The 25575-nt window shown below is 41.5% G+C and overlaps 1 protein-coding gene across 1 annotated transcript in view; it reads right to left on the bottom strand.

Moving 5' to 3' along the window:
- LOC126481262 (paraplegin) overlaps positions 1-25575 on the bottom strand; it is a 91710-nt gene that overhangs the window by 33390 nt on the left and 32745 nt on the right. Inside the window, exons 6-8 of the mRNA XM_050104882.1 lie at positions 8901-9052; positions 6981-7203; positions 6735-6897 (exon numbers count right to left, since the gene is read on the bottom strand). Of these exons, the coding sequence (XP_049960839.1) occupies positions 6735-6897; positions 6981-7203; positions 8901-9052 (538 nt within the window). The remainder of the gene's footprint in view (positions 1-6734; positions 6898-6980; positions 7204-8900; positions 9053-25575) is intronic.

Genomic DNA, 25575 nt, shown 5'->3' with positions numbered 1-25575 from the left:
CCTTGCCCAACGACACACCATGCTTTTGTTCACTGTCAGGTCTATGCAGATATTCTACAAATGCTTACGAATATCTGTGGTACTCCAGTTTTCTGCAAAAGGAACTCTATGAACAGATCTCTGCTTGGAAGACAACATATAGAGTTGCCATGTATCGGAACTTTATAAAACTAAAGGGGCTGAAGTGGGAATATTCCATGCTGCCTCACAACGAATTCTGCATTTTTTCAACCAAAACTGGTTGAGGAAAAAATGTACTGAAGTACTTATTGAACACCCCTTGTATCTTGGAGTTGTTATAAATAAAAACTTGTCATGGAATGATGATGTAGTGCTTAGTGAAGCAATTAAACTGTTTTGCTTATGCAATGAGAGTTCCAAATAATGTAAAACTGGAGTAGCTGTTAAGAAAACTATTTATAATGCATACTTTATATACATTTTTGGCTACGGCATAATTTTTTGGGGTATGAAAATGCAAACCACCTCAAAGTATTTAAGCTACAGAAGAAAATCATGTGAGCTATGTTGGCAACAAACAACTGGCTATCATGCAAACCATTATTCAAAAGCATCTATTAATAACAATTCTTTGTATGTTGATGCATGAAATAGTCCTCTTTGAGCTGAAAAACAACATCTTTCCAAAAGAATCTGTTGCATATACTTATGAAACAAGTACAGATCACACTATATATTGCCTTGTCACAGACAAAGCTTGTTTGAAAATACCACATATTAGTTGGCTTTGGTTTCAAAATAAAATGCAGTTCACAGAAGTGAACTTTGAAGAGCATATAAAGAGCAAACAAATTACAGCATGGAAGATTTTATAAACAAGGAAGACAAGTAGCAGAGACATACAATCTTTACATTGCACTCTCTCTCTAGCTTGTTAAAGGATTTGGATGAAAGTTACCACTAATTCAAGTGAAATGGTCCAGTCTGGTGTTGACAATACCCAAGCAGATGGCATGATGAATGCCATCTCTCATTAGAGGCTTAAAAGGGTGTATTGCATCCTCATATAAGAACCTTGTGATGGCATCTCATACAACCAAAGATGTAGTGGAATCATTTATGAAGTTTTGATATCCTTGTCAGATACAGAGGAAACAATGCTAGCTTTGCAAAAAATGAACTTACAGTGGTCAAAGCACAACTTGTTTGTGCTGACAATGATAGCTCTTCAAAACGGCAATATCTGCTGACAAAAAACTATTAATTTTCTTTTTACTTATGTTGTTTTCCTGGTGATAAATTTAGCCAAACATCTGGGAATCACTGAAAAATCTGTTACCTGATGACAGAAGAACAGACTTGCACTGTGTTATTATTTTCTAGTCCAGGGGCTATTTAAAAAAAAAAAAACCTAAGTCTGGTTTGATGGAAAGGGATTAGAACCACTGTCCTACCACAAGTGTTACTGAGCCTCCACCACTATGTCATTTTGCACAGTTCAGAGACACTTAAGTTCCATAAGAAGGGTCATACAGTTCGTCTCTCCCTCATGATGATGATGATGATGATGATGATGATGATGACAATGACATATGCAGAAACAGTGTAGTTGGTATTTGGCAATGTTCTTAGTCAGAAGCCTGTACTGATAACAGTTGTCCTCTTCAGATTATAACCTGTTATCTTCCTCTAAATTTCATTTCTTTACATATCTCTGCTTACAACTCATCACACTGTAGTGATGGTATTATTTTCCATAACACGGAATGCTCTTGATGATTTTAATATTTGTTTTCCATAAATCAATCAAAATCACAAAAATAATGGTAACTCAAAAATCTGTGTTGAAGGCAATGCTGCAAAGGGCTAGGGATGACAAAGTATCTTCTGGCATCATCCCAAAAAGGTGTAACTGGCAGCATGCTGAAAAGGTGTAACTGAAAATTTCAATTATTGGGATGCATCATATTCCTTGGCCACACATGATGCTCCTTTTTAGTTGGTTCCTGGGGTTGTGAGAGGATTGGAGGTATGTGGTGATACACAGAAGCCCCTTTCCCCCCTCCCCTTCATCACACATTACCACCCCAGACTAGAACAAATGAACAACGTCCTTCGGCAGGGCTTTACTCATCTATCACGATGCCCTGAAATGATGGATGTCCTCACCAAGATCCTTCCTACCCCTCCTAAAATGGTGTTCCATCACCCACCCAACCTCCACAACATCCTAGTCCATTCCTATGCTACTCCCAATCCCAGCACCTTGACAAAGGGATCATATCCATATGGAAGACCTGTCCAAACCATCCAACCAATACCTCCTATTCCAGTCCTGTCACAGGATTATCCTACCCCATAAGCAGCTGGGCCATGTGTGAAAGCAGCCATGTGTGCTGGAATCATTGCACAATTTTTTATATTTGTTTGGCTGCGAACCAGCTGTCCATCAGGATGAATAGTCACTGCCAAATTGTGGTGAAGAGCTAAGTGGATCATCCTGTGACACAACACACAGCCCTAACTGTGACACAGCTGAACATAATATGGTTGATTTCAATGGCTGCTTCACCACCCCGGCCATCTGGATCCTTCCCTCAACCACTAGCTATTCTGAACTGCACAGATAGGCGTTATCCTTACAACACATTCTGCACTCCCAAAATTATGCTGACCTCAACCTACGATAACCTACTGTTCCCATACCCTACACCCAACAGTTTCCACCCCCTCCTCCTAGTTCGAGTCCCCTCACCTTCCCTGTGCACTGGTCTCTGTTGTGCATCCACCAGTCCTCTCTGTTCCTCTACTTTTCTGCTTTCCTCCAGAGCCTCCCAATGGTGTACCTGACAAACTTTCCTACTTCCTTTTAGTACACTCTGACAGACAGCACTCTGCAAGCCAGTCACATTCCAGGCAAGTCAGCTGAATGGGAAAACCAGATAAGCAGGTGCACCTATTGCTGTTCGAAGAAGTCTATCACACTCTTTATTTTTTATGGTTGGGCATTATCCAGTGGAAATATGGCATGGGGAGCTACCTGCAGAAGAGGTACCACCTCTGACTGTAAAACCTCACTTCTGTAGCAGCTGCAGTTCTGGTTGCTATCAATACACATGAAGTCAAAATTGTGTGTATACAATAGCACCTTCAACAATCAAATCTCCTGTTTTTCCAGTCTGTTGCTCAACAAAGCATGCTGTCAGATTGGAGACACTGTGTTAATGTCTAACACATATATGGCCATTGTGATGTAACATATAACACAGTTATAGTGCCGCTGAACCCTACGTCTATCAATCCGACAAACGCTGAAAGCAATCTTTAAGTGACATACCGGTTTAGTAGTTACGAGCATGGAACTGTCTGGATGTTTTGTTATGTATTTTTGCTTGTAATGAGTGTACAGAGGGACTTCAAGGTGGGGCAGTAATCGCAGGAGATGAAGTACCTGTGGGATTTCTCCTGGAGATTGTTCCATAAAATATAACTTGTTCTTTTATTTAAAACTTTACAATATAGGGAACATCACATAAGACAGCATATGTCAGTTTGACAGCTTGTTACAAGAATCTTGTACAGATTTTATCTATTTCTGTGTGTATCTCTTGCAGTATTGATACACTATGGGCATTTATTCTGGGCTTGCCGTGTTACTCAAACCTGAGACGATGATGCCTGGAATGTGCACAAAAGCTTAAATAGGTACTTCATCTCATGTGATTACTGCACACTTCAAATTTATTTATAAAAGTTCCGTATATCTTGAAGCATTTCAGTTCCAGCATTGTGCATGACTGCAGCATCGAGGAGGTCCAATGCACCTGCAGCAATACGGCCATAACACAAGAATATTTTAGGTGCAGAAATTCATAAGTATGAGAAGTCATCCTACTCAAATCTAAGTACATTTACAGGTAACATCATTCCATCACTATAGCATAGTTTGAAGCATGTCTCATTCGGGAACATTCATTTTCCCAGTTGGTTCTACATTGGCACAACTTGTGTACCCAAATACAGTTTGTGGTTTCCAGACAACAGAAGTAATGCAATAATATCCATGCCCCCAGTCGAAATCATAGCAGGTACTATTAAACCTTTGATGCAGACAGGTCCACACCTGTTGCAGCACTTCAGTGTTCAGCCAATACCACAGCTATAACTTGATGGTTCACTACAGCCGCTGGCCGCTATGGATGAGCGGTTCAAGGCGCTTCAGTCTGGAAACACGCGAACGCTATGGTCGCAGGTTCGAATCCTGCCTCGGGCATGGATGTGTGTGACGTCCTTAGGTTAATTAGGTTTAAGTAGTTCTAATTTCTAGGGGACTGATGATCTCTGATGTTAAGTCCCATAGTGCTCAGAACCATTTGAACCATCACTACAGCCACATGGCCAAGATGGTGGGTATATGTAGTATCCACACACTGCTGCATCAATCCCGTTCTACTCATGTCCCCACTGAAAAATCAATTTCATAATAGCATGCTCTGTACAAGTTGAAAAGTCACAGTGAGACAAATCAGTTTTCAGGTTATTGATCATTCTATCTAGTATGAACTGCTGATATTGCACATTTTGATGTCAATGAGAAAAATATCCAGCCCTTTTCCTCTGACATGCATCTTGCATAATGGAAAGGACAGAAAAATTAGAGAACTTTGGGTCTGCACAGGAAAGTACTGAATCTTCTTCCCACAGACCATCTACTTGTCAGAAAAGGTATGTGGACTCCTTGATAATTGATGGTGATTTCAGTGACTGATCACTGACTGTGGAGGCAAACAATAATGGATCCTTTCATATAATTACTGTACACATTACATTATATTTATTTATTTATGATGAGGGTTGCCTGGCAGCCTTTGCAAACATATTTATCACTTTCATGTGTCTCTGCATTTTGCTGTGTTTCTAACAAGTCACATCCCTGAACACAAGAGTGTCATCTGCAAACAGCCTCATATGGGTACAGACTTTATCTGCTATGTCATTTATAAATATCAAGAACAGCAGTGGCCCTACCACATTACCTTGAGGTACGAAGATGACAGCTGCCCTCCTAATGATGCCTCCCCTTTGAGAGGGACATACTGAGTTCTGTCACATGAAAGTATTCAATCTCACCACATATCTTTCCCCATATTACATATGCATCAGTTTATCTTACCATCTGATGGTATAAAACTCTACTGACAGCTTCTGGATGTCAAGAAGAGGGGAGAAATGATTCTGGTGCTACCAGCAACTTTATGATGGTTGCAGAGTACAAATGAAGATTTATATGAGACCCGAGTTTTGCCCAGCATATTCAATCTTCAAATAACTTATGGGAGTGCAGTGGGTGACACTGTCAACAATTGCCAATATTTCAATAGGTTCACACCCTGTCATTAATGGCATTTGTTTAAGATGTCACCCAGGTGCATTCCTGTATGTTTTACAACCAAAGAGCTTGACATAACACAGACATTTTGGGCCACTAAAGAAAGGGCACATGCCTATGTTGACACCATCTCTCCTGGAATCATAATCACTTATTGAAATCCAGAATGAATTTTCACTCTGCAGTGGAGTTTGAACTAATGTGAAACTTCCTGGCAGTTTAAAACTATAAGCTGGACCAAGGTACCAGGTTCCAGATTTGAGTCTTGGTCCGGCACACAGTTTTAATCTGCAAGAAACTTTCACTTATTGATATCTCACTGTTCCATGTATCTTCCAAAACTGGAATCAGGTAGTTAATTCTTTATTAGTGTTCTAATTTTTTAATATTTTTAATTTTCACAAATGTAAATGTCTGCTGGATCGAACCCATACCAGCCACTGAAAATATTCGGTCAAAGTGTAAAAAGTATGTGTACTTTGCGCACACTGTCAACTTCTCTTGCCCGTTTGTCACAGAGTTGTGAAATGACCTGAATGTCTAGAAGCAAAATGATTATTTACAGTTCCCAACAGTGAACAGGTACAAAATGCAATTCTCCAGTTGACAAGAACTGCTACTGCCTGGTAATTACAAAATTTTGTGGAATATTCAGGCAGATGCATGCCAAGATACCAGAGTGCATTAAACTGCCCACTTCTGGGATATGGGGAGGCATGCCAGCCAGCCTAGATGTGGTTTTTTGGCAGTTTCCACATCCACCTAGATAAATACTGAGCTGGTTTGCATGTTTCATCTCATATACCCAATGTGCAAACACTGCAAAAAAGATGCAACATAAGACCATGTGATTACACTAGATGCAGGTGGAAGGGTAAATGGATTCCTCCCTGGAGGGGGAAGGGGTGGTGGACCTGGCAGAAGCTTTAGAATGCCTTTGGGAGTGGTGACCACATCGTAATAATAGCCTATACAAGATTCTTTGCAAACTTGGAGAAGAACTATACCAGTATCGACCCAGCACTGGCTGGACAAAGGGCACCAGAAAGTAAGGAATTCAGCAGGTATTTTCAGAAACTACAATATTATGCTGAAAAGGTCTGTGGTGAATTCTTGTCACATTTATTATTGATGAATACATTACTGAAAAGATATGTGAATGCTATACATGTCACATCACATCTATTCAAGATAGTTACCTTTACTTTGTAAATCTTGTACATACTTAAATGACTGTACAAACATCAAATAATAAATCATTTAGGAACATTTTTGAGATGTTATTTTCTGTATTTGTTTGAAGTGCTGGCAAAAAGACATAATGATATATTAAACAGGGGACAATTGTAACGGGAGAAACAAATCTTTATAACAATTAACTCACCACTAAATCCAGGTGTTAAATATGCAAGTCTTTTAGAGTATACCTCAGGAGGCTCTGATAGACATATGCTCTTGAGATGTTGCTCAAAAATCTCTTTCCGCTCTTCAAATGTTGGTAAGTCAATTAGGATATGACGATCAAATCTACCAGGTCGAAGTAATGCCTAATAATAAAAGATTAATCCATGATTAGAGAAATGGGGAAAGACAATTTGGCAAAAAAAATTGCAAATGAAATATAGTTCACCTTATCTAACACATCAGCCCTATTAGTTGATGCAAGCATGATGACACCTTCCTTCGATGCCATTCCATCCATTTCCACTAACAGCTGATTCAGAGTCTGTTCTCCTTCACCAACTCCTCCATCAAACTGGCCTACTCCTGCACTTCTTTTTCGTCCAATTGCATCTATTTCATCTATATATATAATGCAAGGAGAACGTTTTCTTGCTTCTTTGAAGAGATCTCTGAAATAGTTAAATGTATACATAAAATCTATTTGTGAGCAAAATATATATAGATATTGGTACTCATAGAAGCAGCTAGCTCAGAAATAGCAAAAAATTAAGGCAACAGGGCTAGATTAACAACAATATAACAAGCTATTAAGTTTTCAGAATCTGAGCTTAATTCAGAGTCAGCAAAAGGAAATGTTTAGAAAGGCAGCATACAGGTCACGTCCCTTAGAGTAACAGATCCCAAGAGAAGAGAGACACTATTTTAGAGGTTTTTTTTGTCACTAAAAACTAATTTTGCTGCTGTGACCACACTAGCAACTGGATCACTTTGTTCATTTCCATGAAATATTCTCAATCTTCTCTACTCTACCAACATGGCTGTTCAAAACTCCTAAGGGATGGGCAGCTGTAAATTTATAGGTGTGTATGTTGGTGAAAATCTGCAATGGACAAACCACATTAATTTTGAACACAGAAAAAGTCAGTAGTAGCTTATGTCTCCTTAGCCAGCTCAAGGAGGTAGTTCCTACCCAAACAATAGAAAGTTTACTACCAAACAATTTACCCCTTTCTTAGCTATGGGACTGAATTATGGGGCTCTGCAGCTGGTGTCTGCTTAAAAAGAATATTGCTAGTTCTTCCCTTTGGGGGGGGGGGGGGGCAATGCTTCTCAATTTAACTGTGGCAGCCTCCTATTGTTATAGATAGTTTGATTTCAGTGTACCCAATGGTATAGGCTTTTGGAGAAATAAAACCTCCACTGGCAACTGGAAACAGTCTTTTCTTTTGAAGGTTTTCTCCCAACATTACCAGACGACCTGGTTCCCATTCATTTTCCCATTCTGACCAAGACCAGTAAGAACAATTAGTATACTGCAACATTAACCTCTTAGACGTAGTCACACTGGGTTGCAAAGGTATCAACTTGTTTTTCACATGTGCAGCCTGTGACTTATAGCCGTTTCTCTCCTGTAAGAATCACTAAAGCCTGGAATTTAAGAATCATTGATGAAACATATCAAAATACAAAAAATAAAATGGCTCTGAGCACTATGGGACTTAACATCTGAGGTCATCAGTCCCCTAGAACTTAGAACTACTTAAACCTAACTAACCTAAGGACACCACACACATCCATGCCCGAGGCAGGATTTGAACCTGCGACCGTAGCAGTCACGCAGTTCCAGACTGAAGCGCCTAGAACCCCTCGGCCACACCGGCCGGCTACAAAAAGTAGCAGAAACAGCTGAGTACCACATCAAAGTGCATTTACCAAGAATCCATGGGTGGCTGAAATTCTTTCAACAATATAGCCCATGATGGGAAAAGTAAACAGTATTAAAACCATTTTCGCAAAGTGATTTGTACAAACTAGTGCAAAACTTTGACAATGTGAAACCATTTAAGGCCTTTCATGTGAATTATTATTATTATTATTATTATTATTATTATTATTATTACTGAGAAAGGGTCAAACCCACAATCCATACAGGGGAAACCTACTTGGTGAACATGAAACCTTAATGACATTTTGTGCTGTTATTGTGTACAGAACCTTTTAGAATTTGTCCATGAATGCACACCTCTCTAACCAACCCCCCTCCCCCCCCCCCCCCCCCCCCCCATCTATACGCACCTCCTACTTCTGGAAACACAGTTGCTAGATATTATTATTGTTGTAGTACACTGCAAATAAAGATCTTTACCTCACTCTTGCAGCTCCAAGGCCTCCAATCATCTCAATAAACTCTGAACCATTCATTGATAAGAAAGGAACATTAGCCTCTGTTGCAACAGCTTTGGCAAGAAGGGTTTTTCCACATCCTGGAGGCCCAAGAAGTAATGCTCCCTTGGGTACCTATGAAACAAATGCTGTTAAATATTCAAGAGACATTAAATGAAAGGAAAATGATAAATGAGGACAGGCAAACAATCCTCTGAAGATGACTAATACATGATGCAATTTTCAACATTAAATGTCAGAAAATCACCTGTTTTGGCAAGGAGGCAAATAAAACAAACAAGGGGAAACTGAACAGCAGTAAGGATAAGGGATGAATAGCTCCAAGGATTAAAGTATCTTTAGTTAATAAGAAAGAGATTTACAACTGCAGTCAACAATTGAAACTCCAATTTCACCAGTATTGCAAAATTCCCCGTCTTATTAAAAAACCAAAACTACACTCAAAAATTACAATGCTACAAGGGTAAAGTAAAAACTATTTTGGACCTTATTAAGCAACAAACTAACAGAAATAGTAACCCAAATGAAATTAGAATCCCGCAAAATAGCACTAACGGAAATGGTAACACATTCAAATCATTGGCCATAACATTCAATGATCACTTCTTCACAGTCACAGCCAACATCCCATCCTTTAACAAACAACCAGATATAGATACATTACTTTGTCTTTGTAGACACTGCATGCACTAACAAGAACATTAGTTTCAAAAATTCAACCCCTAAGGAGATTACAAAAATTATGAGGTTACTAAAAATAACAATTCTGCTGGCTACGATGGGGTTTATAGCTGAATATTAAAATCTTGTGCCAGTTCCATATAACTGCCCTTAAGCCATCTTTGTGATCAATTACTTATGATTTTCTGACAGACTTGCATATTTTATATTAGCACTGATCTATAAAATAACTGGAGATAACTAAGAGAACTGTTTCATTTCCTCCAGTCTTTTCAAAATTGCCTACAAAAGTGCTTCAGAATGGAGTTAAGTACTCTGGCGATAATATATTTAACTAGCTTCCAGCTAACATACACGAGGAAATTGGGAAACCCTACCAAATCAAAAGGATATTAGAAACACGTCTCATTAGCCATTTGTTTTACAAATTTTCTGAATATCTAGAAACAGGAACTGAAAATTTCTGTTAGACACATGGCAAGTAGCAGTGCTTGTTGTAAAGCCGTATGGCAAGTAGTATTTACAGGTGTAGCTATATTTTTCTTTGTACAAGACTGTTGTAATCATCTAAATAGAAAGCTACTAACAGCAGATAAGCAGCAACTATTTAGTATAACTGAGGATGCAACAGCTTTCTTCCATTTTATTTTAATAAATGTAACTAGCATAACAAAAAGCATACAGAGCAGTCACATGAAAATGAGACACGTGGAAAAAAGTAATAAACTGTTTACTATAAAGTAACTGCATAACTGTTAATATATTTATCCCACTGTGAGGCAAGACAGTCATGCCTTCGTGGATTACTGTTGCTTACGGAACCATGATTGTACCCTGGTGTGCACTTCTTCATATGAAGCAAATTGATGGTCACTTAAGTCTTTTTGCAGGGCTCCAAAAATATGGCAATTGCATGGGGAGGGATCAGGATTGTATGGAGAATGTGTAAGGGCTTTCCAATTAAACTTCGGCAGAGTAGTCGAAACATCCTTGACATCTTGTGGGATACATGGAACATGATCGATGCCTGGCTGGCTGGCTGGATTGATGGATGAACAAATGAAAGGGTCAGATAGTACAATATTGGGAGGTGACAGAGACATATATAAAGCTTTCTTTTTCAGTGACAGTGACAAAAATGTAGATTAATTTTGGTAACAAACCAAGCAGAGTGAGAATAACAGGGTGGAGAATAACTAGAATCGAAAGGGTATGGGGTGAGCAAAGGTTACGGGCAACACTGCAAGCCTCTTCCACATTACACCTGCTATTAGAATAACAGCTTTTTTTCAGTAACTGAATCCTACAAACTAGGCCAGGTGAACTAGTGGCACAGAAAACACTGTCCAGTACATCCTTAATGAGTCATTATAAAAAAAATTTCTTGCCTTTTACCAGTCAACGTCGCCCCGTTCCTTTCTGAAGCCTTTCTATGCATGAAATCAAGCAAATAGATGGCTTTCCCTAAGAATGCTGGCAAACTTTTGTGCAAGTGAAGGTTGCTGTGTGTGTGCGCGCACAGAAGTGTTACAACACTAGCATCAACATTCTGCATATAACGTATTCTTTCAAATAACAATAAATGCAGTTAGCATTGCTCATTGTGTTACAAATTCTTGCCATGTGAAGCTAAACCTGAGACAGATATGTCAGCAGGATCATGTCTGAGCAATGACTGTTCATTTTTTTTTGTTAATACACTGATCAGCCAGAACATTATAACCACCGACATATTATCAATATCAACTCTTTGAGGCGATAGTACCGTCACCTGGTGAGCAATGGCTGCTGGTCAGACACCTGCACAGTGTGCTGTCCATGTGTAGAATGCAGAAGGCACATGATCTATCTTAGTTTGACTGAGGGCAGATAGTAATGGCCCAAAGGCTTGGCACGAGCATTTTGGAAACTGCACGACTTGTCGAGTATTTGAGGAGTGCTGTGGTGAAGGTCTTCAGCATGTGACAAAACCAAGGTGACACTACAGCTGGATGTCGTGGGGTTGGGCAGTCACCCACCATTGCACATGCTGGACGTTGTAGGCTGGGCACATTGGTACAACCGGACAGGCAACAAACTTTGGAGGAACTAACATCAGACTTTAATGCTGGGCAGAGTACAAATGTGTCTGAACACACATTGCACCGAAAACTCCAAACAATGGGCCTCACGCCTGTGCTAATGTTAACACCACGACATCAGCAATTACAACTGAAATGGGCATTTAACCACAGGCACTGGATGTCATTGCCGTGGCAGAATGTTACATGACATGATGAATCCCAGTACCTACTTCATCATGCTGATGAGAGAGCATGAATCTTCAGAGAAACAGCTACTTGACATCTATATCGTAGTGACTCCACTATGCTCTGGGAACATTCATGTGCATCCATGGGTCAGCTCATACAAGGCACCAAGCGTCCATGCCATGATATGTCACTGCTGTTATACGTGTCAAAGGTAAAAATTCTGCCTATTAGGAAGGTGGTCATAATGCTCTGGCTCTTCACTGTAGTGATATAATAATACTGTGGCATAGTCCACGAACAAAATATGGAGAAGATATAGAAAACATTTGATACTGTATACTCAGAATACCCTCAGACAGACAGACAGAGAGCGAGCGAGAGAGAGAGAGAGAGAGAGAGAGAGAGAGAGAGAGAGAGAGAGAGAGAGAGAGAGATGTCAAATTTTTTCTACAATGGGGTGTCCAGGTTGGGAGTTAAATCAGCTTTGTGAAGCCAAATGATGCAGGTTCTTTAGGATGAACAAACAGTGCTATTAACATGTGAGCCAATCACCATCACCATCGCCATCGCCATCACCACCGTTGTCATAATCACTGTTGTCACCACCACCACCACCACCACCACCACCACCACCACCACCACCAGCAGCAGCCGCCGCCGCCGCCATGAGCAATTGACATCCGCTGCTGAAAAATGCCACCGTCTGACTTTCCCATGTATTACGATCATCCTTGTCAGTTCTGCAAGTTTTTCTGTCACTGACCTACCTTCCACTAAGTAATTTTGTCAGCCTTTTCTTGTCTCTTGGAATCCATGGACATCCATTTGCCTGTTTCTATGATCTGCCCATCTGCATTTCATTTTTATTACAGTTATAATTACCTGATCCATTTGTTTGTTTTATTACCTCTCTCAGTAATTCCCAAAATGGATCCCTCCATCTATCTCTTGAGTGACGTGCAGTCTTGGAATGGCTTTTCCTCTGTCCATATGAAAACATACACAATTACCAGTTGCAAGGTTAATGAACTTGAATGTGCAGGCAAAAAACTTGTGATGTGATGTGATGTGATGTGATGTGATGTGAAGTGGTGGTGATGAAGCAGAGATGGGGTACCATTAACATAGAATCTGTCAATTTCATTAAGTGGCCAGAGGGCTCAGCCAAGAATCAGTTCTTTAACCATCCAGATGCAGAGCTACTGCTACCTAGCAATGGGATGTGTTTTCAGCCATTGGTATTATAGACAGATCAGCTACTGGACCCAAAATTTCAGCAAGATGAGACGCACAGGTTTCATGGAAATGCAGGAATTCTAAAGTGAAACAAATAGGTTAGATGCTGTTTGACTTAATAAAATTGTTTCGTGATAAAATTAGCAAGGGAATGTGACAGTAAACATTTCCTAAGTTTTGAGACAGGCAGCATTACTCAACCATGAGGAAGTGGTGCCAGCCAGGAAGTCTAAACATTTCAACACTGTTACTGGGTCAGGCATATCAGCCACCTTGCCACTCTTGCCAGAGAGACTGCAAGCCACTCTGTGGAAATGGTTACAGCAGTGCACACAGAATTGCCTTCATTACATCCATAACGTTGCCAAGGAGACACTAGGAAGGATGTAACAATGGCTAGCAAGAGCTTGACTACATAGTGAAGACCTTACAACAAATTCATTAAGCAAATGTAGCGCAACTGAAGAACGTTGATGACTTGGGAAGAGCAGAAACAATTCGGTCATTACAAATTATGTGGTAGAGCAGAGTCTCTCCTTGGGGACATAAATACTCCACTCCCACAAGCTTCTGGCACCCAATTGGTAGGACTGATGGCATTCATGTCATTCACAATCTGTTCTCTGGTTGTCATATACTAACACCTTGTGAGAGAGATTTTTCTGGTGTTGATCTTGCACTTGCTGTTTTATGAGACAATCAGAGAACCAAAGGAACAACTGAAGGATTTAAGCATCCAGTATTGATGCCAGCACAGCAACCAGTGTTGATGGGTAGACTGACAGTCTACCAACAACACTCCCGTCCAGAATGGTAGCTGCCCTAAACTCCAGGCACTGCACGGGTCTGATGGCCTACAGTCCCTGCGGACCAGTTCAGCACTCAGCAAAACTACATGGTGTTTGACATTGCAGTCCCTCTGATGAGAAAATGCAGGCAGTGATCTGGGAGGGATCGAGAACTCCCAAAAATAGCATGTGAATAGAAACACACACATCTTGGTCACTGCCATCTCCAAAAGCAGAAATACCGATGGGGCATTTCTTCCTCACCAGCAGGACTCTAAACCACTGCAACTGGGAGTCATCAGCTTCCACTTCATGCTGACACAATGTTCTTGGCAGCAACAAGTCTCCTTTTGGATTTAGCAGATTAGAAACAACCTGTATTTTCAGCAATAAATATAATAATTTTGAATACTGTTCTACTGCATCTAACGACTCTGCACAGGTCCTCAAACTGCATCCTGACAAATTAGTAGGGTCTTTCCAGCCCAGCAGAGGGCAGTCCATACACAATTTATACTTGTGAGTAGTGACACCTACTGAGTATGGTGATCAATCTTTGTCATTTCTCAAAGATCAGAGACATAGCTATGATGGATCTTTTGAAAGAAATTCCTTATAAGTTATCTGTGATTGCATAAAAAATTATTTTCTTGATTTTTCAAGAGCTATTCCTTTTTTAAATGGGTCTTTGTAAATGGTGTTGACTGTCCTCAATTTAGTTCACAAACCTGGCAACATATTATTGGCACTGTGTCGACAGCATTAAAATTTGCTACAGTTCAACTTTATTTTGCAACCAAAAGCAATAAATCTGAAGATTTTTCCAAAGCAGTTTGTCAACACAGCAACTAGAGAAATGGACACGCTTATGAACAGCAGATGAGAATTTAAGGCAGAACTGGGGAATAATGCAGCCCCAGCAGACACAGTGATTGTAAAAAATGTCAGTTGTCCGTTGAACAAGAGACCCTTTACCTGGTTCACTTTACCAGTGTCAACAGTTTTAATTGTTATCTTCAGAAATGGAATTAGGCTCTAATCATTAAGCCAACATCAAAATAAGACTCGGACAGTTGTGTTTTACAAAGGCTTGGCAAAAAATAAATATGTAAAGCATGTAGGTTAAAAACAAATGTACAAAGATCGAGCAGTAGAAGTAAGATAGTTTGTTTCAACCAATGTAAAATAATTAAGCTTGAGAGCCACAAGATACCTTAGTTACAGCATCAATAAAATAGAGTGAATTGCTAAAAGTATATTATATGTTGCAATGAGTAGCAAACAATGAATTGTTAAATTGCAAACTGTACATAGTATACGCAAAAAAAGTCAACAAACTGTTGACATGAAGGGTATCGAACACACCTACATACAAAGTGGGAATGCTAGTGTACACATAAAGTGTAATAAAGTCTGCTAAAATATTTGTTAAATGCAAGGATACATTAAACCTAATAAACCATATAAAATGATTAACGAAAGCGGTTAAAAAAGACAGTAATCCATGCATCTAGTGTTAAACAAACAGACATATAAAAAATAACATATTTACTATGTAAAGGGAGCTAAAGAAATGTGCCATGTTTATGATGGTACCATGGGCCACCGGAACATTGATGATACACTGAACTGTTCAGTATCCTGGAGACGAGGCTATCCGCTGGATCTACGTTGGCAGGAAACAAAAGTAAGTGAGCTTCAATACCAGGGAGTGGATGCCGTCGAATCGCAGGCATGCAGGAGGGTCCAGCATGTTTTTACAAGTTAACTTGGTGCATAGAACTGTGCCTGTAGCTTATCTAGATGTTTAGTGAAATCTAATGTGTACAGCATAGTTACATATTAAAAATAAACATGTAGTAGTTTGTGGCTATACCAAGAAGACCTCATCAGAATGTAAAAAATCTATGTTACATAAAAGTCATTAGTACATATTGGATAAATGATAAACTGAAATGACTTTAAAATCTGTGATCAAGCAAGCTTCGAATTTGTAATTAGGTACAACATGAGTTGGACATGAAATAGGTTACTGTAAATCATTTAAAAGAGAAGCTATACAATGAAAACAACAACAAGTTTTTGAGTGCAAGTAGTTCATTCAGCAAATCCACATAGTTACGTCAGGAATGTTTATAAATTTCAACTTCTTCTAAAAGATTCATTGTGCACCCTTTGTTGAATATATGCAAAGCTTCCATACCAAGTAAGGATGGATGGAGGAAGGTGTGTTTTTCAGTTCGAGGAAGTTGTGCACAAGTTGATTTATTAAAATGAATGTATTTCTCGAGTAAGTGCTCACAAAAATGGGTTTTAAAGCCATCTCTGTGTGTTCTTTATAATAGCTCAGGCACCCATTGCACTGAATGCTACGTATCTCAGATATGATATATTTGTCTGTTGTATGGCTTCTCATTCTTGTCACTATTTTATTGATTCTGTAACAAAAGTATGTTGTGGCTCTCAAGCTTAACAGTTTTAAATTTGTTGTACCAAACCCATTTAATATCTGCTGTTCATTCTTTGTACATTTGGTTTTAACATACTTGCTTTACGTATGTATTTTTTTCCAGTCCATTGTAGGATACTACCATCTGAGTCTTCTTTTGATGTTGTCTTATCAATGATTTGAGTCTATTTCAGTTCCGAAGATAACAGTTTAAACTGTTGAAACAGGTAAATTGAACCACATAAAGGTTTTCTTATGCAGCTGATGACCGACTTTTTATCTCTGTTGAAATATTCTGCAGCTGCTGAACTAGTTATGAACAAAATAAAAAATAAGACTTCTTCATAAAGTTTGATGAAGACCCCAAGAAGTCAACAATGTAAATGCAGTACCGAGGAAAAGTTCAAACAAGTGGACTATAGATTTAAGAGTGAAGTACTAAGAGCTAACTTTGTAGTTAGACTACCAGACTGCATGGCACATTTCACAGAAATGACAGGAAATGTACACCAAAAAGCAAGCATTTGCCTCATGAGGAAGATGTACGAAGAAGAGAACCTAATCCAGTCACTTATCAGTGATGTAAAATATTAAATGAAGGAGGTAACGACAGATAAAGAATGAGATGAAGTTATTATTAAAGGATGTGAATGAGGCAGTAACTCAAAAGGGGTACAAAATGATGAAGTCTTCTTCAGAATTCAAAAATTCAATTCAATTTGAAAATAGCATACAGCATAATTTTTAGTGTGGTTCAAAACAATCCATTCTGGAGTGGTGAGCAGTTAAAAATTCACTCTGACTTACTGCAGTGCTCAACGTGGGTTACCTGCTAACACAGAAGGATGACCTAGCAGATAGCAATATAAATACAGGCACAATCTCATTGTTGCATTCCTGGCATGAGGAAAACAACTGGTGTAGGCCCAGTGGCAGATACAATATATAAGAGACAGTGCATGAGCCTTACTGAATGATGTTATGGGAAAACAAAATCAAATCTTGTGGGACCTCACAACCAGTAAATGATGATAAAGTCTTTGATAAGCTGCTGATGTTATTAGATACAAGAAGCCTAGTCACAGCTACATTGCAAAAGGTGATGGCTGGTATGTGGAAAGTAATCTGTTACATGTGCTGTGCATGTGGAGAGTAAGATGTGAAGGAACAAATTTCAGGCACTAGGATGTACTAGTATTTGTGTGACGTGTTTAACGGAGTAGAACTTCCATTTGCATTTGCAAAGGTTGTGGGGAAAAAAAGAGTAAAAGACACAATAAATGTATTCAAAACAAATGTTAAAATGAGAAGGATGAGAAGACTGGCTGAACTGTGCTACATACTGGAAGGAAGAGCTCATTTGAATTTAAGGAAAGTTCGCGAATGCTGCACTGGGACAATACTCCTTATTACATAGCAACCAACCACGCAATGGTGATGAGAGTGTGATGTACATAGCAGAGCCGCAGCAAACACCACCCTGAAGGTTTCACTCGCCCACCGCGTCACTAGGTGATGGCATGGTCACTATCAAAGGTGCCTCCGCACAGTCACTTGGCTGCAAATACACCTGGCTATATACTGGCAACTACACAGTATTTAGGCTGGCGTCAAGGTCATGCCAATTCTGTTCGGTTCACTTCAGTTCAGTCCAGTCCTTTGTGTTCTTTCGGCCAGGAGCCGACCACAATGGTGAATCATCTATCAGAATTCTCACCAAGGAATAGTCATGACCTTTTATGTTTTACTCCAGTCAGTAAGTCAGTATCTCTGCCAAGCCATTGCTTATGCACTGGGGACATGTGTGGACTTTAGTATTAGTTGTCATAAGGCTTCGTGTTATTAACTTCTTATTCTCAAGTGAATCTGGAAATTACCTTTGACATTTTCTTGGGGCCTTCTGCCCTAACATCAATTACTGTGTAACTCAAGTATTAAATGCTGACTAAACTTATCTACGTACTATCCATGTAGAACTTGCTTCAAGGTGGAGATTCAGTTTATTTGTCTCTTAATTAATATACCTGTTCAACATTCTTTATCCAGGCTGTGTTCTGACTGCACCTCATATCAGCTGGTGACGAGGGGTTTTTCTGTGTTGAACTCAGTTTCATGCGTGTCTTGCATCCCAGGTGGATGATGTTTTCATTCATGGAACTCCAGTGTTCGGAGTGAACTGACATTTACTTTCTGTGACGGCATGGCTACACAACCAGCTGCTGAACTGGTGGACAGTGCTTCCCAAATGTCACTGCTGTCTACACTATAAACAGAGTCAAGAGCTGCTGCTGGAGAAGATGGTTACAATCAACATGCCTCCACCAGAACTTTCCTATTGCTTGACATGCAATGATTCACTGGTGACAGGATTTTGAACAGCACCCCAACCATTCCAGCCATTCAACATAAAAACCATGGGGAAATTATGCAGCGGGCTCAAACAACATTTCCTGGCATATGGTATCATAGTTAACATTCAGCAGTGCGTGGTCTTTTTGATCTATGCAGGTGCTGAAGTGTACCATCTACTGCAACAGTTCAACCCAGCGGTTGAGTCACATGCCCTCCAGCATGAATGTCTAAAGTCTTGCTTACTGGACTATTTGGCTCCCAAGCACACATCGTGGTGACCCATCACAAGTTTTTCAGCCGCCGTAAGCTCTTTGCACAACCATATAGGGAGTGGATAGCCAGGTTACAGGATCTGTCCAGGGGCTTGTTATCAGTGTGCTAAACTCCAGAACACACAATCTTAGGCTGCATCCTTATTTATGTATATGATTGTGTCCCCCCCATCACTACAGCTTTTCGAACAATCTTTTGAATTCTCAACAGCATTGCTGGACCTATCTCAGGTGTTTGCTACCCAACCAACTTGCTGGCGCAGCCTCAGGCTTGGCCTCCACACTGGCCCGAGTCACTCCCCACAGGTAAAGACAGTGCGGGCAAGCAATGTCTCCAAAAGCTATTCTCCTGCAGAAATTGTTTCATGATGCATCAGTGTCAACAGGGCTACTATTGCCATAACAAATGTTTGTCAGACAGAAATTTGCCAATTGTCTCTCAAAATGAACAAGGATTGTGCTCACCCCCCTGGATTCAGGATCAGATGAGGCATCCACTGTTTTCCCTCCAGATATACTACATGTACAGGTCGTTTTTCCAATCTACAATTGGGTCCTCATGCTGACAGTAGCTGTCAACACAGGGCTAGTGGTTTCTCAAACGCTCTCCAATAACCATTGTTAATTTGGAAACATATTGGTGCTGGTCTCTCTACCACTCCAAGAGTTCTCCAAAGAACTTAAGAGCTACAGCAATGACACTATCAGGGTCAAGGACCAGTTTTGTGCACAAGTTCAGTACCAGGCAGCCTCATTAACAGGTTGCCTAATTGTGGTTGATATGACGGAGGCTATAAACTTTTGAGGTTAAAACTTTTCAATGGCCTGTTGTTGGAAGTCTACGATTTCACTAGTAGTATCCAACCCTTCGTGACTAGCTCGTACCTGAGGGATCTTTTTCCCATGAATGAATCAGTTTTTGTGTGTCCCTTGTCCAGCACCACAGGATTTGAGGCTACTGTTGCACTCCTCCCCTTGACTACGGTCTGTTTCTTTAAAGTGCGCAATGTTCCTTTTGAGCTCAGGGATAAGATTAAGAGAGAGAGCCCCAATACTTACAAAATAAGACATCTTTACCCCAGTATCTAACAGTCAATGGGGCACTCCCAACATCATTGTCAAAAAACTGAATGGTTCACTAAGGATTTGTGGAGACTTCAAAACCACAATACATCAAATTCTTTGATGATGCCTCCCCTATTTATAAAGTGAAGAGCATGGCTTGACTTGCCAGTTGCAAGATCTTCACAAAAATTGATATGCATGGCATATATCTCCAACTCCCACTCAATGAGGCATCAAGAAACATCTTAGTCATCAACTGGCTCCCCTTTGGCATTGCCAGCATATTGGCTATCTTCTAATGCAACTTAGCACATCTTACAAGAGAGGTGCTGGCGACAGTCAACTACTTAGATGACATTATTGTCACTGGCAAAAATGATCAGAAATTAGCTATCAACTTCGACTATTATTTCAAGTGCTCAAGTGGGCAAATCTCAAGTGAAACAAAGAAAAATACTATCTCTTAATACCAAAAGTCATGTATTTGAGAGATATATGTTCAGTGCAGCAGGTATCCGGACCACACTCCATTATATATGGGCCATCCAGAATCTCCCAGTCTCCAACAACACTAAACAACAAAGTCTGTGCTGGGACAACTCAGATACTATAGAAAATTCATGCCATCCTTTAACCACTTCACAAGGCACTGGAGAAAAATGGGAAATGGAATTGGACTCCCACATGCAACAAGGCTTTCCAGCTTCTCGAATGAGCTCTTCTTTGTCCAACCTGTCTCAAGCCATATGAGTCGTCCGAACCTTTAACTGTGGCAGCAGATGGATTGGACTATGGCTTGGGAGCAGTCGTTTCCCCCAAGTCAATGGGGTAGAACACCCCACTACACTTGTCTCCAAGATGCTAACACCTGCAATGTAATTACAGCCAAATACATACATACAATATACAATACAGGTCAATGGCACAACACGCCAATACTTACATCCTCTCGTGCCTACCCATGGAGCAAGACCCAGAGTTCGAGTCAGTCCCAATGGCTATTTACACACAGATACTAAAGCCAAAGAAGTTGTGGTCAAATTTGCTTTGGATTCAACAGTAGTCCAGTATGGCCAAAAATTTGCATGGCTGGCTCCATCCATCACAACTCTAGGTTACCCAGATGATGGTCCTTAGCTCCTCTTCCTGCTGATTGTACACCTCCGATACTTCCTCCACGATAACGTCTAGGTGCTAATTTTTTTCAAGGGTTGACAACACAAGGTGCTGGTGACTGTGATGCATCTCTTAGGTCAGGCAATGTTCGAAGTGCAACTCAAAGATGTCTCCAAGTGCCATAAGCACGTCAACCAAGTGCACCCACGTAGTGCGCCACACCCTCTTACTGAAGATTTTCCATAGTTTTTTATTCCAGTGTCATGCACTTAACAGCCAAGAGCATCGACAATAACCTGCAGCCATCTCCACTACAGGCTTCACGATCTCTGAAACACTGATGAGGGGGCCCTACTCTGACATAGGCGCTCACACCCATGGAAGTTGACAGCAGCCCTCCTGGTTCCATGGCTGCTGGCAGGGACATCACCACTTTCGGGAACTCAGAGATGTGCAACATCTTTGTTTTCATTGGGAGGAGGTGTGGTGCTGGGGGGTGCTGCTATGTTGTGGCCACAAAGCCTAAAGCCTATCACATAGCACCAATCATATTCCTGCATTAAGCAGGTGACCAACAGAAGTCCCACAGGGGCCACTCCAGCAGATAAAAGCCTGTAGATTCTGCCTGCATGCCCAACAGCAGTGTGGGTTCCACCAGTGGTCAATGGGCCGGGATGAAATAATATCTCACTGATGAGGTCATTAGAAATGGAGGTGCATACTAGAGTAACAAGTTATACTGTAGAGCACAACAGAAGCAGATAGAGTAGGGCTGAGTAAGAAACAGTGGAGAATGGAAGAAAAGGCAAGACAAATGACCTGAAATTCACTGTCACAAAGAAAATAACAGGAACAGAGTAGTGGAAGTACCGAAGTGAAGCAAGGGAGCTGTGGGCAACCTATAAGTTAAGGAAATCGTACTGTTATTTTTTAAGGCCATACCCAATTTCACAACCAACTAATGAACATTGGAAGAAAGAGGAACAGGTTGGCGGCAGTATTCAATTACAGAGCAGGTAGTACTCAAAATTTTGTGAGGCCTTACCCAGTTTCAAACTGAGTGAACGGCTCAAATGTTTAAGACTGAAAAGTATGTAAGAATGCCATAAAAGTATAGTGTGGTCACAATTTCAGTAACAAAGACTTGAGTGCCAATAAGTGTTTAGAAAAATTAACAACACGTCTTTGGTATAAGTAGAACAGTGATAAAACTTCTGTGTACATATCACAATTGCTAAGGGCAATAACAGCTACCAAAGGCATCAAGGACTAATGCATCACATTATCTAGGGCACCAAAGACATCATTGCTGCTCATGTGCTAGGACCCTTTCTGATGTCATAAGGTGATTTCACACAGGTCATGATGAACTTGTGGGAGCTTCTGTTGTATGCAAAACACTGTTTTTGCAGAAAGCAAACTGTAAAACTTTTACTGGTGAGACAGTGAACTACTACTTTGTAAACAAATACAAAGCAAAGCAAATGCTTGGCATCAGCAGCACTCTATTTGTGTCAAGGAATGGAAGGAAACATTACACACAAACAAAATAGTACATGTTGTAAAAATAAAAATCAGAATAGCTGGCATCTTGCTCTCCTGAAGAAATTGCAGTATCCACCAGAAAGATCGCAGGAGGCGCACATCGGCACGGGCGTCACAGACAGTAGTTGCCGCAAGTAAAGTCCCGTCCACCAGAGGGCACGCGAGAATTCGGCCGCGCCCTCTGCCGGCAGAACAACAACTCAGGCAGCACAGGCCGTGCCCAGACAGTTTTAGATCGGGCATGCCTAGCAGACAGTTCCCGGTCTACACTATGTGAAGTGCAACGGACAATGTGAATCATGTTAATACACAATTGGCAACAAGTAGGGTCGTTCTTTCGCGTGTTGCGTCGTCGTTCTGGTTTTGCAGCTTATCCGCGGCATGGAGAATTTAGTGCGGGTTTTGGTTGAGCAGCAGACAGAGCTCATGGCAACCATGAAACAAGCGCTTCCGGCATTGCTCTCCACGCAGTCTGCTCCAGCGCCATATCCTCCTCCCTTTCCCCCATATGACGAGACGGCGGAGGATTGAGACGCATATGAACATCGCCTTCGGCAGCATTTCGAGGTATTTCATGTTGCCGATGCGGAGGTATGTCGTGCTCTTTTCTTGTCTTGGATATCTCCCTCACTGTATCAAGTTTTGCGGCAGTTCACGCCGTTGCAGGAACCCATGTCCTTGTCTTTTGACGCATTGTGTTCATCGCTGTCCTCATATTATCGCCGCCGCAGCATGTTGTGGCAACTAGGGTCAAGTTTTATCAATGCAAGAAACAGCGCCATCAGTCTTACCGGGTGTGGGTCGCTACCCTGCACGGTCTTAGTCGCATGTGTCATTTTGTCACAGAGCAGTCGCGAGAGTCATATGCCCACGTTATGGTGCACGACGTCATTGTTCGTTCGGCCCCTGACAGGGAGGTCTGGCAACGGGCCCTGCAGTTGGAAGACCCTTCCCTTGAGGAAGTCCTGTCCGTTGCTCAATTATATGAAGTCTCTCACACCGCAGGTCAACAGTTGGAAGCGTAGTGCGACATCGCGGCAGTTCAGGGCGGCGTGGCCACTACGTCTGGGGTGGACAACTTGCGAGCGGTACAATACAGCCGTTACAGCCGCTCCCGCACGGCGCGTAAACAGAGTTCCGGCAGCCGGCCCCTGTTACAGTCCTGTGCATTGTGCTATATACATCATGATCGGTCAGAGTGCCCCCAGTGTTGGGCCGTTTGTCGCAAATGTAATAAAAAAGGACACATTGCTAAAGTTTGCTGCTCAGCCTTAAAAGAATTGAAGGAAGCAGGTACGGAGGACAAGGATGTTGACATTCAGGAAGTTTCATCGGGCCAGACTCCCGACGCATCGGCACACAAACTCTTTATCGAGGTGTCAGTTCGGTCGCGCCGATTACAACTGCAAGTGGCAGTTTCTTTGATGAATGCACAAACTTACTCCGACCTTGGGTCGCCCCCATTGGCGCCAGTTTACCGGCGTCTACGCGGTTATGGTAAACAGTTCATTCCCCTACTGGGTCAATTCACTACCGACATTACTTACAAATCAGTGACTTGGCCTCTTACTTTTATTGTTGTCAGTGATGCATGCTCCGCTAACCTTTTTGGATTGGATGCCTTTCAAGCTTTCGGTTTTTCTATCGCAGACACCATACAGTTGGTCTCTGAAGACGTTCCCCATCAATCACTGGGATCTTTGACCTCTGACTTTAAGGATATCTTTGAGGAGGGCCTGGGGCGTGTTGCAGACTTTGAAGCTCACTTAATGTTGAAGGCGTCGGCTCGCACGCGTTTTCTACGAACGAGGCAGATCCCCTTGGCGCTCTGCCCTCAGGTAAAAGCAGAGCTAGACCGGCTGACAGCCCTCGGGGTCGTTCGTCCCGTTTCTTCTAGTGAGTGGGCTTCGCCCCTCGTTATTATCAGGAAACCCTCAGGAAAATTACGTCTTTGTTGCGATTTCAAGGCCACCATTAATTCCCAATTGGTGGTGGACACCTATCCCTTGCCTCGTTCTGGTGAATTGGTCTCCGACGTGGCGGGAGGCCAATATTTTTCGAAAAACGATCTTTCGGAGGCTTATCATCACAAACCGCTTGATGAGGACTCCAAACGGCTGGCGGTCGTCAACACCCTGTTTGGTCTTTACCAATACCAGCGGTTGGCCTTCGGAATATCCAGTGCCCCGGCAATATTTCGGCGATACCTTGAGCATGTCACATCGACAATCCCTCATTGTATTAATTACCTGGACGACATAAATGTCACAGGCTGCAGCATGAAGGAACATTTTCACAACCTTCAAACCCTCTTTCTCAAATTCAGGTCCGTGGGCCTGCGTTGCACCCTGCGTAAGTCGAACTTCTTCCAACCATCCATTGAGTATGTGGGCTACACCTTCTCTTGGCACGGCATCAAGCCGCTAAGAAGTTTGGTCCAAGGTATCGTCGACCTTCCGCGGCCAGCTTTGCTGAAGGTGTTACAAGCTTTTTTAGGCAAGATTGCCTATTACCATCGGTTCATTCCCAGGGCTTCCACCATAGCCTGCCCCCTGTACTGCCTTCTGCGCAAGGGTGTTCCTTTTGATTGGTCGCCTGCATGCGAGCGCGCGTTCACCTTGTTGAAGGGCCTACTCACGTCAGCGCCTTGTTTGGCTACTTTTGACCCCAATAAGCCATTGGTCCTGGCTACAGGTGCTTCGCAGTATGAGGTGGGGGCAGTCCTGGCCCATCGCAATGTGGAAGGCTCCAAATAGCCATTGGCGTTTGCGTCTAAAGCTCTTAGTCCCACGCAGGCCATTACTCCCAAAAGAGGCTTTGACCATTGTCTACGCTGTTACCAAGTTTCACCTTTTCTTGTATGGCACGAAGTTTCAGTTAA

The sequence above is a fragment of the Schistocerca serialis genome, chromosome 5 (assembly GCF_023864345.2).
Source record: "Schistocerca serialis cubense isolate TAMUIC-IGC-003099 chromosome 5, iqSchSeri2.2, whole genome shotgun sequence".
Lineage (NCBI taxonomy): Eukaryota > Metazoa > Arthropoda > Insecta > Orthoptera > Acrididae > Schistocerca > Schistocerca serialis.
Note: the sequence above shows the minus strand (reverse complement) of the source record. Positions and strands in the feature narration are given on the sequence as shown.